This window comes from Heptranchias perlo, chromosome 4, assembly GCF_035084215.1.
Source record: "Heptranchias perlo isolate sHepPer1 chromosome 4, sHepPer1.hap1, whole genome shotgun sequence".
In the NCBI taxonomy this organism is placed as follows: Eukaryota; Metazoa; Chordata; class Chondrichthyes; order Hexanchiformes; family Hexanchidae; genus Heptranchias; species Heptranchias perlo.
In genome coordinates this window covers 23,998,494-24,012,773 of record NC_090328.1, presented here as the reverse complement: position 1 = coordinate 24,012,773, position 14,280 = coordinate 23,998,494, and the positions used below count along the sequence as shown (strand labels likewise).

At 46.1% G+C, this 14,280-nt stretch overlaps 2 protein-coding genes across 5 annotated transcripts in view; one reads left to right on the top strand and one right to left on the bottom strand.

Annotated features, from left to right (window-relative positions):
* cfap96 (cilia and flagella associated protein 96) overlaps nucleotides 1–9,111 on the bottom strand; it is a 39,474-nt gene extending 30,363 nt beyond the window's left edge. The window contains exons 1-3 of one of the 3 annotated variants that reach the window (XM_067982136.1): nucleotides 9,046–9,111; nucleotides 8,665–8,860; nucleotides 6,781–7,000 (exon numbers count right to left, since the gene is read on the bottom strand). In XM_067982136.1, the coding sequence (XP_067838237.1) occupies nucleotides 6,781–7,000; nucleotides 8,665–8,764 (320 nt within the window). In that variant the 5' untranslated portion in view covers nucleotides 8,765–8,860; nucleotides 9,046–9,111. Of the gene's footprint in view, nucleotides 1–6,780; nucleotides 7,001–7,635; nucleotides 7,738–8,664; nucleotides 8,861–9,002 lie in introns of those variants that run through there. The other 2 variants (XM_067982137.1, XM_067982138.1) reach the window with 2 other exon arrangements.
* A 3,949-nt stretch (nucleotides 9,112–13,060) lies between these two features.
* The window catches only part of LOC137320439 (ufm1-specific protease 2-like), an 84,163-nt gene continuing 82,943 nt past the window's right edge, over nucleotides 13,061–14,280 (top strand). For both annotated transcript variants that reach the window (XR_010962524.1, XM_067982135.1), the window contains exon 1: nucleotides 13,061–13,214. Coding sequence is in view for 1 of the 2 variants with exons in the window: in XM_067982135.1 (XP_067838236.1) it covers nucleotides 13,212–13,214 (3 nt within the window). In the remaining variant the exon portion in view is untranslated. The remainder of the gene's footprint in view (nucleotides 13,215–14,280) is intronic.

The window sequence follows — 14,280 nt, the reverse complement described above, 5'->3', positions numbered from 1 at the left end:
ATAGCGAGCCATCCACCAGCGTAGATACTCACACCTCGCTGGGTCCTAGTAGTCAGTCAGTTGGGTTGGCACCTGGTGAGTCACCACACACAAGTGAGCACGAGCAGATGCTGGTGCCGGGGCAGCTACGGAGTCTGCGTCAGTGGGAGCACTCCTCTCCAGTCTCTGCTCAGCTGGACGCAGATGCTGAACCCCGGGGGCCATCCTTTAAAAGGAGAATGATCGAGGGACAGCAGCACATTTGCAAGGTACTGGAACAGGTGCCAAGCGCACTCTCCACAATAGTGCAGAGGATAGAGGAGGCCAACTCCTGCATTAGTGGAATGGTGGCACAGGTAAGTGCGGGAATGTTTGCGATAGAGAGAATGGCAGCCTCCGTTGAGCTTCAAGCATGGCTCACAAATGAGTCCATTCAGGCCCTGACAACAGTCGTTTGGACTCAGGGTGAACAACATTCTGCCGCCTTAAACAGGCAGGCAGATACACTAGCACTGGCCTTACAAGGCATTGCACATGTCCTCCAAACTGTTGTCCAGCAGACTGGTAGGAATGATGTGGCCCTGGCCCAGGGGAGGGATGATGGCGAAAGGGGACATGGAAGTGGGGACGCTACTCAAAGCACTCCCACGTCTCACCCGTTGCCCCCCTCTCAACCAGTATCCACAATGCTACCTCCTCTCCAGGTGGCCGTGTCTGCCCCTGCACAGGTGCAGGTGGAGCAGTCTTTGGAGGGGCCCTCACAGGCTCTGAAACCCAGACTGCATAGGCCGAAAGCATCTAAGCAGTCAGGGCATGAACATGAGCAACCTTCCACTACCTCTACTGCAGCCACAGGGGAGACACCACATAGAAGTAGTAGGAAGAGAAAGGCTAAGGATCTGTGAGCGTGAAGGGTATGCACAAGGGTGTCTAACAGACTGTCATGTTTTTCATTTATATTTGATTTTTGTTATATTCACATTAAATGTTATCATTCTCACCAGTACTGCCATGTCTTGCCCATTCTTGACTGCCTTTTGTGATAGGGCCCTTTCATGAGCTTCATCATGAATGGCGACACTTGATGCCTCCCATTGGGTCACTTTACAGTGGGTGTATGTGTAGTTGCAGGACTGTTTTGTGCAAGCGGGTTGGGGGTGGGGGGGGAAGTGCTAGTGTGGGCGCTGCTCTTTACAGGTGGTCTGAGGAGTGGACTCTTCACACTTTCTGATGTTAGGAGAATCGTTCACATATCAGTGACTCCCTAGCCTCACGAGCAGCCAGATGAGCCTCTGCTCTGGCCATGGGTTTGTCCTCCTCCTCCTCCTGCTCCTCCTCCCCCTCTGCCTCCTCCTCCTCAATGTGGATGGCAGATGTGGATGGGGCCTTCTCAAGCGGCACCCCTCTCTGATGGTGCCATGTTGTGCAGGACACAACACACTACTATGTCTGGTGCATATTGAAGCATTCCCCAGAACAATGAAGGCACCAAAATCGCATCTTAAGCAGTGCTATAGATCTGGTGGCGATGTGGCTGTCGTTGTATCGACACTGTTGCTCACTGATGGGGTTCCTCAGAGTTGTCATGAGCCACGTGTGCAGGGGGTATCCCTTGCGTGGAAGAGCCCCAGGATGTTGGATTCCCTCAGAATGAAGGAATCGTGGCCTCACACGTGAAAGAATCTGGCACATACGTGAAGGAATCTTTTGCAATGGTCACAAACGAGCTGAGCATTGATGGAGTGATACCCCTTTCTGTTGATGAACAGTCCTGGCTTGTGTGGAGGTGCTCGGATTGCTATATGGGTGCAATTGATTGCACCCTGCACCCATGGGAAGCCAGCCACAGAGTGGAATCCCACTGCCCTCTCCGTCTCGCTGAGTTTGTCCATGGGGAAGTTGACGTATTGCGAAACAAGCCATCGGTGACCTGCCTCAGGCACTTGTGTGCAGACAACTGAGAGACCCCGGCGATGTCACCGGTGGCACCCTGGAATGATCTGGAGGCAAACAAGTTGAGGGCAGTGGTGACTTTAACAGTGACGGGTAATGAGTTGCTGCCAGGCCCAGCCGGGAGCAGCTTGGCATGAAGGAGGTTGCAAATGTCTGCGACCACCTAGCAACTCACTCTCAGCCTCCGTATGCACTGCTTCTCAGAGAGGTCCAGGAAGCTGAGCCTCGGTCTGTAGACACTCTGGTGAGGGTAGTGCCTCCTGCGAAGGCTCTCCCTCTGTTGTTGCCCTCTGTGCTCTTGTGCAGGTGCCTGTGGCGCAGCACTGTGTTGTGGAGCTCCAATTGGCAGAAGTGCACACCATGCCTGGCAAGGATGGTGACATTGCTCGTCCTCAGATAGTGGTGAATGCAGCCATCCTGATGGTGTCAGTTTGAGGGGGTCCAAAAAGTTGGTAAATATGCATAAACAGAAGAATTCTGAGTGTAAACCAAGAATTTTCAGTCTAAACACAAAGATCTCCCAGCCAAAAGTTTGTCTGAGACACCTGAGTGCCCTGCTGCAATAACTTATCTTTTATCCCCATCTGTCAAACAGGCATTTAAATATCCAACTGGCTGCTGCCTGAAACACGTCTCCTTGAACATGGAGTGTTTCCCACAGCACGGGAAACATGCTGAGGCTGAATTAAAATCGCACCCCTGCCTCAATCTCCACAAAATTAACGACTTAAACAAGATCAACGATGTCAATAAGTGGTTTAACTATTGTCCCGTCGGCTTTAATTGCCGGCGGGACTTCCGGATTCGTGAAGCATGCGCACACACAGGTGCATCTGTGGCAACCCCAGAGGTTGGCGGGTTGGAGCCGGCTTCCGAACCCATTCAGGATTTTCCCGATTTTCGCAGCCCCCCGCCCCCAACGCATCAGCAATTACAAGTTAAAATCGGCCCCAAAGAGTCTTCAAAGTGAGTGGGCAAGAAGGTGGCAGATGAAGTATAATGTGGGGAAATGTGAGGTTATTCACTTTGGTAGGAAGAATAGAAAAACAGAATATTTTTTAAATGGTGAGCAACTATTAAATGTTGGTGTCCAGAGAGACTTGGGTGTCCTGGTACAAGAAACACAAAAAGTTAACTTGTAGGTAGTGCAAGCAATTAGGAAGGCAAATGGCATGTTGGCCTTTATTGCAAGGGGGTTGGAGTACAACAGTAAGGAAGTCTTACTACAATTGTACAGGGCTTTGGTGAGACCTCATCTGGAGTACTATGTACAATTTTGGTCTCCTTTTCTAAGGAAGGATATACTTGCCTTAGAGGGAGTGCAACGAAGGTTCACTAGACTAATTCCTAGGATGAGAGCCTCTCCTATGAGGAGAAGTTGAGTAGAATGGGCCTATACTCCCTGGAGTTTATAAGAGTGAGAGGTGATCTCATTAGAACATATAAGATTCTGAGGGGGCTTGACAGGGTGGATTCTGCCAGAGTCTCAATAAAGGAAGATATATTTGAGATACTGGATGGGCTAAAAATTGATAAAGAAGAGGTACTAGAAAGGCTAGATGTACTTAAAGTAGATAAGTCATCCGGTCCAGATGGGATGCATCCTAGGTTACTGAGGGAAGTAAGGGTGGAAATTGCGGAGGTACTGGCCATAATCTTCCAAACATCCGTCGATACGAGGTTGGTGCCAGACGACTGGAGAATTGCAAATGTTACACCCTTGTTCAAAAAAGGGTGTAGGGATAAACCCAGCAACTATAGGCCAGTCAGTTTAACCTCAGTGGTGGAAAAACTTTTAGAAACGATAATCCAGGATAGAATTAATGGTCACTTGGACAAGTGTGGATTGATTAGGGAAAGCCAGCACGGATTTGTTAAAGGCAAATTGTGTTTAACTAACCTGATAGAATTTCTTGATGAGGCAACAGAGAGGGTAGATGAGGGCAATGCAGTTGATGTGGTGTATATGGATTTTCAAAAGGCCTTTGATAAAATGCCGCATGGTAGGCTTATCATCAAGATTGCGGCCCATGGAATAAAGGGGGCAGTAGAAACATGGATACAGAATTGGCTAAGTGACAGGAAACAGAGAGTAGTGGTGAACGGTTGTTTTTCGGACTGGAGGGAGGTGTACAGTGATGTTCCCCAGGGGTCGGTGCTGGGACCATAGCTTTTCTTGATGTATATTAATAACTTGGACTTGGGTGTACAGAGCACAATTTCCAAATTTGCAGATGATGCCAAACTTGGAAGGGTAGTAAACAGTGAGGAGGATATTGATAGACTTCAAGAGGATATAGACAGGCTGGTGGCATGGGCGGACACGTGGCAGATGAAATTTAACGCGGAAAAATGCGAAGTGATACTTTTCGGTAGGAAAAACAAGGAGAGGCAAAATAAACTAGAGGGCACAACTCTAAAAGGGGTACAGGCACAGCGAGATCTGGGGGTATATGTCCACAAATCATTGAAGGTGGCAGGGCAGGTTGAGAAAGCGGTTAAAAAAGCATACATGATCCTGGACTTTGTAAATAGAGGCATAGAGTACAAAAGTAAGGAAGTCATGATGAACCTTTATCGAACACTAGTTCGGCCACAACTAGAGTATTGTGTCCAGTTCTGGGCACTGCACCTTAGGAAAGACGTGAAGGCCTTAGAGAGGGTGCAGAAGAGATTTACTAGAATGATTCCAGAGATGAGGGACTTTAGTTACGTGGATAGACTGGAGAAGCTGGGGTTGTTCTCCTTGGAACAGAGAAGGTTGCAGCGAGATTTGATAGAGGTATTCAAAATCATGAAGGGCCTTGACAGAGTAGATAGAGAGAGACTGTTCCCATTGGTGGAAGGGTCAAGAACCAGAGGACATAGATTTAAGGTGATTGGCAAAAGAACCAAAGGTGATATGAGGGAAAACTTTTTTACACAGCGAGTGGTTAAGATCTGGAATGCACTGCCCGAGGGGGTGGTGGAGGCAGATTCAATCATGGCCTTCAAAAGGGAACTGGATAAGTACTTGAAAGGAAAAAATTTGCAGGGCTACGAAGATAGGGCGGGGGAGTGGGACTAGCTGGATTGCTCTTGCATAGAGCCAGCGCGGACTCGATGAGCCGAATGGCCTCCTTCTGCGCTGTAACCTTTCTATGATTCTATGAACAAGGCGGTTGTCAGATGAAAATTGTCCCCAATTGTGTCAGCAGCAAGCACTCCCAGCTCACGCATTGTATAGTTAGGTAAGGACCAAAGGTCCCTCACTGTGCCCAACAAGAAGTTAGGCCAAACTTCAGACAGCATTCCAAACCTCAGAACAGCATTCCCAACTGAAAATAAATGACCTTTTCCATGGCCCACACCAGCATACCGCCTTTCTGAGTGAGGTAGACAATTTAGTACTAGTTTACAACCACTTTGCTGTGATTCCTAGTCCCCCGACACATTTCATTTAAAAACCTGCCCTCAGCTATAAATCCCTCATGGCCTTACTCTGTCCTATATTTCAATCTCCCCAAGCCCTATATCCCTTCCTAAATGATCTGTCCCCCTCATTCTGGCATTCTGTGTTCAGCCCCTTCACTCCTCTTCGCTTTCAGCTGCCTCAGTCTTACACTTTGGAACCCCTCCCCAAATCTTCTCTGCCTCTCAAGTCCCATATCTTTGACCAAGTTTTCAGTCACCTCTCCTAATCGCTTCCTTCCTAGCTCAGTGTCCATTTTCCTTATGTCTATTTGTGAAGAACTTTGGGACATTTCTTATTAATTTTATTCATTCATGGGATGTGGGCATCACTGGCAAGGACAGCATATACTGCTCATCCCTAATTGTCCTTGAGAAGGTGGTGGTGAGCCGCCTTCTTGAATGGCTGCAGTCTGTGTGGTGAAGGTACTCCCACAGCGCTGTTAGGTAAAGAGTTCCAGGATTTTGACCCAGCGACAATGAAGGTTCAGCAATATATTTCCAAGTCAGGATTATGTGTTACTTGGAGGGGAACGTACAGGTGGTGGTGTTCCCATGCACCTGCTGCCCTTGTCCCTCTATGTGGTAGAGGTCGCAGGATTGGGAGGTGCTGTCAAAGAAGCCTTGGCAAGTTGCTGCAGTGCAACTTGTAGATGGTACACACTGCAGCCACTGATGCGCCAGTGGTGGAGGGAGTGAATGTTTTGGGTGGTGGATGGGGTGCCAATCAAGCGGGCTGCTTTGTCCTGGATGCTGTTGAGCTTCTTGAGTGTTGTTGGAGCTGCACTCATCCAGGCAAGTGGAGAGTATTCCATCACACTCCTGACTTGTGCCTTGGAAAGGCTTTGACTGGTCAGGAGGTGAGTCACTTGTCGCAGAATACCCAGTCTCTGACCTGCTCTTATAGCCACAGTATTTATGCGGCTGGTCCAGTTAAGTTTCTGGTCAATGGAGACCCCCAGGATGTGAATGGTGGGGGATTCGGTGATGGTAATGCTGCTGAATGTCAAGGGGAGGTGGTTAGACACTTTCTTGTTGGAGATGGTCATTGCCTGGCACTTGTCTGGGGCGAATGTTACTTGCCACTTATCAGCCCAAGCCCGGATGTTGTCCGGGTCTTGCTGCATGCGGGCACAGACTGCTTCATCATCTGAGGGGTTGCGAATGGAACTGTACACTGTTAAAGGCGCTATGTAAATGCGAGTTGTTGTTGTGGGGCCTTTCCAGCTATGAACTTAGATGGAGACTGCCCATGTTCAGTTCACGTAGAACCCTTACAGCCAGCAGAGAAGGAAGACTTTCATCACATCAGTCTAGGCTGGATTTGAACCCAGGTACCAGACTACTAAAGAATACCTATGACACAACAAATTAACATTCTGATACTTGGAAACTTACGACTTTTTGTCACCATGACTAGGAAGGAAAACGCCGCCTAGGTTCTTTTCAGCCGCCTTCAATTTCCGTTGTCTTCTTAATTTAACCTGATCAGTATAGCCTTCCTTTATAAAGATCCTCATAAATTCAGGTTCAAAGTATCCTGCCTGAGTGCCTGACTTTAATTTGGAGCCTTCTAGCAACATTTGTTTGCCTTTATAAGCTTCCTCGTTGAAAGGTTCTTAAAGTGGAAAAAATAAAGCAGAAAGTTAGTCATCAATACATAAAAGAAAACATTGATAGACAGTAACCACAAAAGAACATGCAATGTCAAACTAAACTATAAATGTCATTGAAACATCTGAGAGCAGTTCACACAAGGTAATTTTAGCATGCAAAGAGTGTTATACAGGCAAACAGAGCAGCATCCCACAAACAGTAATGATCATCATGGATGGATTGAGGTTAAGAGAAACAAACTGTTGACGATTTCCATCTACCGGTGTAAACAGTTCTGATTTGCTCTGCTTTAAAATGTACCTGAATCGCAAGTGCCAATGGCTCTTAATTTTCCACTTTATCCCAATTGGCATAATTATTCACAACTCCAGCTACAAACCCAGGTGGATCCATGGATGATACCACTGGTAGGAGAGGAAAATTTTGTGTACCTCAAATTTAAAGGGATGTGTCACAGAGGGGGGGGGCTAAAATTTAGAAAGCTTCTGGAGAGTGTTAAAAGGCATCTCAACCTATCAGCAAACTTTGCCAAGGCTGAAGAGGTCTGGAATTAAGAAGTGGCATGCCAGGATGAAGGAAAAGTGATCCAAGGGTGCAGGCATAAGTCTGCAGACAATTGATGGTGCAGCCCATTACTTGATCTCCTCTTTGATGGATGCTGAAGTCGAAGTGGTGTTGCATGAGTGGCATCTGTGGAGGATTTTTCCCTACAACACCATCCCATAGGTCAGCACTGCAGCATGCCTGAAAGATGAAGCCAAGTTTCAGGCCACAGCTGACCATTATTGTCCCTGGACAAGTGTAAGCTTTATGCTGCATGGTAGCCTCTGGTGTCCTTGCAGTAGATGGCAGAGCTTTGTCTGATTACGCTTCTGTCAAACGTCTTGGAACATTAGGGTAAAAATCACTCAGCACTGCACGAGTTGTGCCTAAACAGTGAGGCCTGAGGCCAGCCTGAAATTGGAACTTGGGTCTCATCTAAATATTCCAGGTAAGCTGCTCGCCCTCCAATAGGATTGAATTTTGAGCCACTTGCCTTGCTGGTAGCAGCCCACAAGTAAGTCCCGGGAGGAAGGAGGGGGAGGTCAGCAGGAGGGCCATTAGCGGTACATCAAAGTAATTTTTATTTTTAAAAATGACCTATTTCTATTAGCATCCACTTGTTAGGCCGCAGCAAACTCATGAAAACCTGAGTGGAGCAGGCCCAGCGCTGACGGATTTCTCCAAGAATTCTTCAAACAGTCGTTATATATCCCTCATTAACATATTCACAGATGCCCAGGACGCCTAAACAATGGAACCCATGAATTTAGCAATGGGACCAACGCCTGCGCAGATTGGGCACAGGCCCTCCCTCTGCTAAATTGGTATGCTTTGCGTCCTTTTCTGCCCAAAAAACACGTGCAATACCATACAAAGTTCTACCCCATTATGTTAAAAGTTGTTGTCATAAATTATCACAATTCATGCCCATAATCTTCCCATGTAAAAGTTAATCTGGGAACAATCTGCACGTTATTAAAACTGTTTTAGGATTGTTGCCAACAGACTGACTGCATAAAAACACAAATTGATAGTAAGAAGTGACTTCTCAGATCTGAGCCGTACACCTACCACCATTGGTTCAAAGCAAACGGGTATTATTGAACAGAAATGTAAACTAACTTTGTAGTCCATCCGAATACGGGTCTTGAACAGTGACATAGCTCATCTCCTGGAAGAGGCCGATCCTTTCCATATCAGTTTTTCCCGAGTCCCCAGGCATGGTTCCGTTTGGGCATAAAAAACGAGACTACCACCGAGAATTACTGCAGTTGGCTTGAAAATACCTTCGGTCTGGAAGTTACAGAGTCTGCAAATCCTAAACAGAAATAAAAGTGATTGATTAAAACATACACAAGTCTTCATTCGAATTATATGTAACAACGTGTGCGTTATATGTTACGTTTTACAAAATGAACTGATTATATATTTTTTTCTTTCAATTCAGAAGCAATTACAACTTTCTGTGCTTCGAAAGCTGACAATCAATTTTACACCGCGCACCTCCGCTACACTTCGCCAATGTTTACGGAATCTCGTCACCTTGGAGATGTGTAACCCACCTTACAGCAAGCGCAGCTATAGGGGAGTTTGCAACAGAACCAGACACAATATTCTAATGAGGTGTTATTGTTTTACACTATTTAGTTACTTAAACGTGAACAATACACCCCCTGCATATTAATTAATTTTAATATTGTTATTAATAATGATGTATCTATCCCAGATTAAAAGGTAGAAAAAAATACCAATTCCCCTCCCCCTTTGGTCTTTTGGTTGCACCCAGAGGATTCTAGTTACAATAATATAAGGAAGTTTTGGGGCAAAGGGAGTCCTCCCTCTCTCCTCAGTCTTGCTTGTGTTTTGCATCCAGCTCTTTGCCGAGTTCATCAGGAGGGATAGGGGCGTAAGAGGGGTGCTGATCGCAGGAAACAGGGGGCTTACTACAATGTCTGACAGGGAAAGACCAACTGGTCCATCTGTTGAGTAGAATCGCCCTATACCCTCTGGAGTTTAGAAGAATGAGAGGTGATCTCATTGAAACATTGCTTGACAGGGTAGATGAGAGCTGAGAGGTTGTTTCCTCTGGCTGGAGAGTCTAGAACTAGAGGGCATAGTCGCAGGATAAGGGGTCGGCCATTTAAGACCGAGATGAGGAGGAATTTCTTCACTGTGAATCTTTGGAATTCTCTACCCCAGAGGGCTGTGGATGCTGAGTCGTTGAGTATATTCAAGGCTGAGATAGATAGATTTTTGGTCTCTAGGGGTATCAAGGGATATGGGGAATGGGGGGGAAAGTGGAGTTGAGGTTGAAGATCAGCCATTATTGAACATTGGAGCAGGCTCCTGCTCCTCTTTCTTATGTTCTTACCTAGCCCATCCCATACAGTTAAGAAGACTTTATGCACCTGGTCAAGAGATGCCCTACCCTCCAGGTGCCATATAGGAACATAGGAACAGGAGTAGGTCATTCAGCCCCTCGAGCCCGTTCCGCCATTTAATAAGATCATGGCTGATCTGTGATCTAACACCATATACCTACCTTTGGCCCATATCCCTTAATACCTTTGGCTGCCAAAAAGCTATCTATCTCACATTTAAAATTAGCAATTGAGCTAGCATCAATTGCCATTTGCGGAAGGGAGTTCCAAACTTCTACCACCCTTTGTGTGTAGAAATGTTTTCTAATCTCACTCCTGAAAGGTCTGGCTCTAATTTTTAGACTGTTCCCTCTAGTCCTAGAATCCCCAACCAGCGGAAATAGTTTCTCTCTATCCACCCTATCTGTTCCCCTCAATATCTTATAAACTTTGCTCAGATGTAGACTCCTGGGAGAGGCAAAAAACAAGATCAAAAACCCAAGGCCAATTAGGGGGAAATAGGGTTGCCCATCTTCCCGGATTGCCTGAGAGTCTCCCCGAGTGAGGAATGGATCTCCCAGGCACTGTTGCTAGCAGCCCAGGAGATCTTAGCACTTTAAATCTCCCGGCACAGCAGCAATCCCCTGCTCCGTGATACTACTGGCTTGGTGAGGTTACCCCCCCCCTCACACCAGCACTGCCTAGGGGTGACTGGAAACAGGACTGGAGGGAGACAGATGGCAGTCGAGTCGGGGTGTGGAGAGAAAGAGAGACAGTAGGGAGAAGTATGGAGCTAGGTTGAACTAAGAGGCAGGGGATTGGAGCTTGGTGCAAGGGCAGAGAGGGACTTCGGACTTAAGGTCCAAGCAGAGGGAGATGAGGGACATGGGGTCAGGGGAAGGGGGCAAGTGGGAGACTGGGGAATGGGGATCAGGCGATGATGGCTGGTGAAAAGAGGGAGACTGGGGAACAGAGGTCAAGGGATGGGTGCTCATGGGGGAGAGAGGGAGACTTGGGAATGGGGATGGGAGCTTGGGGTTCGGGTGGAGGAAAAGAGGGAGACTATGATGGGATCAGGAAATTCGGGCTCGGGCGGGAGTAGAGAGGGAGATTGGAACTGGGCATTGGGGGATTAGGCTGGGCGGGACGGTTGAGAGGGAGACTGGGGAATGCGGGGCCCAGCATTTTCTTTAGAGCTGAGAGCAGCAGCAGCACCAGCAACATGATGAGTGGGAGAGGTGTCGAGAGAGGAACAGCCAATAAAGGAGTGAGTGAAACCTGGGAACATTACTGTGCGTAAACAGTGAAAGATTGTTTCCACTGGTGGGCGAAAGGGGAACAAGCAGACGGAGGCCGATGATTCTCACTGGAAGAACCTGGCGGAAGGAAAAGAAAGAAAGAAAGAACTTGCATTTATATAGCGCCTTTTATGACCTCAGGACATCCCAAAGTGCTTTACAGCCAATTAAGTACTTCTGAAGTGTAGTCATTGTTGTAATGTAAGAAACGCGACAGCCAATTTGCACTCAGCAAGGTCCCACAAACAACAATGAGATAATGACCATATAATCTGTTATTGGTGATTTTGGTTGAGGGATAAATGTTGGCTAGGACACTGGGAAGAGCTCCCCTGCTCTTCTTCGAAATAGTGTCATTGGATCATTTATGTCTTTTACTCTTACCCACAGTCCTAACACTCGCACAAACCGTCGTATCATCCACAGATTTGCAGATCATGATAACAACTCCCTGCCTACGGGCATACAGCCAATCCTTAATCCACTGTAAATCAAAATCTGGTATTGTAGGAACAGTGTTCTCTCTTGATCACAGGTAAGAATCTGGTGATCAGATGCGAGGTGCTCCTCATGTTGCTGTGCATGGAGCAGGTCTGACCCAGACTCTGCACCAGCACCATGACTGGCACCCAAGGCATCTTCCATTTTACCTGGAGATCGAAAATGAACCCTATACATAGGGACACATAAAATCGCCAAATAGAGGGAACAAAACCATATTCAACGTCACCTTCATCCTGAATGCAACCTTTATGTGCAGCTGCATCTAGCTGTGTATAGACCCTCAATATGTAAACACCAAGTGTCACTATGTGCTGAGGTTCTATCTGCTCCTGGTATTGCGAAGGATGGATCTAGCCACGAAGCTGTGGAACCTTCAGTTGGAGTCTAAATTCATTCATCCAGAGTCCTGACTTACATAAGAACATAAGAAATAGGAGCAGGAGTAGGCCAATCAGCCCCTCGAACCTGCTCCGCCATTCAATAAGATCATGGCTGATCTGATCCGAACCTCAAATTTAAACTCATGTCCAATTTCCTGCCCGCTTTCCCTATTGCTGCATTTAATTGTTTCTTGAATGATTCCAAGCTTTTCGCCTCCACTATATCTGAAAGTCCATTCCAGGTGTTGATTGTTCTGTGTGTGAAGAACTTCCCGGTATCAGCCCTAAATTTACCTTTTACGACTTTGAACCTATGTCTCTTTATCCTACTCCCACTGTTTAATTCATGTAAGGAGTCTTACAACACCAGGTTATAGTCCAACAGCTTTATTTGGAATCACCTGACGAAGGAGGAAAGCTCCGAAAGCTTGTGATTCCAAATAAAACTGTTGGACTATAACCTGGTGTTGTGCGACTCCTTACAATTGTCCACCCCAGTCCATCACCGGCATCTCCGCATCATGTTTAATTCATAGAATTGCAGACGTGGGTTCCCTCACACTCAGTAGCAGAGTATTTCCAATGAGTCCTGAGGTTGTTATTCTTTCAATTGCGCACAAGGAGCAATCAATCTTTCTTTTTTAAAGGCAGATAGAAAAAGGAGCAAAGCATAAGAATCTGCGAATTACAAATATGGTGTTGGAGAAAACATGAATAAAAAGTGGGAAAAATAAGCTATAAAATGACTATATCTTATAAAAGAGTAATAACTACTTGCTATCCAGCCTGCAAAATTTTTATTTGTTTATTAAGTTAAACAAAATTATATTTATTTCGTTGTTTTTTTAAAATCTCTATTAGAACATGACGCGAGGTATTTGTCTCCATGACGGATATTCCATCACCCGGGGCCCATTGCCCGCACTATTGTTGTCAGCAGGACGCGACGCCCCTCACAAAGATGGCCGCCTTGGTAACTGTGAATCGTTTCCGCGGTAACGGCGAAGCGCATCACGCGACGCCGGCACGTGGCGAGCTGGAGCCGAGAGATCGCAGGCTCCCCAGAGTCGTAAACGGCGCCTTTTTTTGTGTGTTCACGGCGGCCTTGTGGATCGTGAAGGGTAAAAATGGTAAGTCTTTAAAAGCAACATCGCTGAGTTAATTTGAAGGCCAGAAGAGGAAGGTTATGAAGAATGTTGACCATGGCAGTGTCTGTATTGTTTACACAAAAGTTACCAAAAGCTAGAGTCACATTTTGTTGTGTGGAAATGTTAAACATGCATGTTTGTTAATTTACCTTAGAGTGGGAAAGTTACAAGCACCCCAAAGGGCAGTTAAGTCTTTTTTATTGCCCTCTGGCGTTATTTAGACATTTCTACACAGGGATGACTCAACTGTGACTTTAAAGGGACAGGCCAAGTTGGTTACTAATGTCACAACCGTGATGTAGCTAGGGTTGCCAACTCAAGCTAAAGGTAATCTTGGCGGTTTCATCAAAGGCTTGAATATAAATTCCTGTATCGCAGTGACCAAAACCTGGACACTACTCAAGGTGTACTTTGAACAGAACACCCAACAGTTTTGGCAGGATATTCACCAAATTTGTGCTTTGTTGATTTAACAATATAATGAATCATTCCTTTTGTTGTGTTGATTACTGTACATAGTGAGTTATGATGTTAAGTGGTAAGTTTAGAAACCATCCTCAATCTCTTTTGACTTAGCCCATAGCTAGTTTGATACTATTCATGTTGTACTTGTCCTGGCCAATATTTACCCCTCACTAAAAACAGATTATCTGGTCATTATCTCATTGCTGATTGTGGAAGCTGGCTGAGCGCAAAACAGCTGGCATATTTCAACATATTTCTACATTACAACAGTGACTATACTTCAAAATTTCTTAGTTGGTTGTAAAGCGCTTTGGAACATCCAGAGGTCATGAATGATGCTGTATAAATGCAAGTTTGTGCTTTCTTTCTTTACATCTTGCCTATTTTTTTCTTGCACTGTGAGGTGCCTTACATTTACCTGTGTTGAATTTCATGTACTGCTGTCCTACCCATTTATAGGTTTTATCTAGTTAATTTTGTAAGTCCTTGGTTGCATCATGAGATGTGATGCCCCTCTCCAGTTTAGTGCAGTCTGCGAATTTGGCCGATTTACATTGAGGTTCTGAATCCAAATTGTTGATGC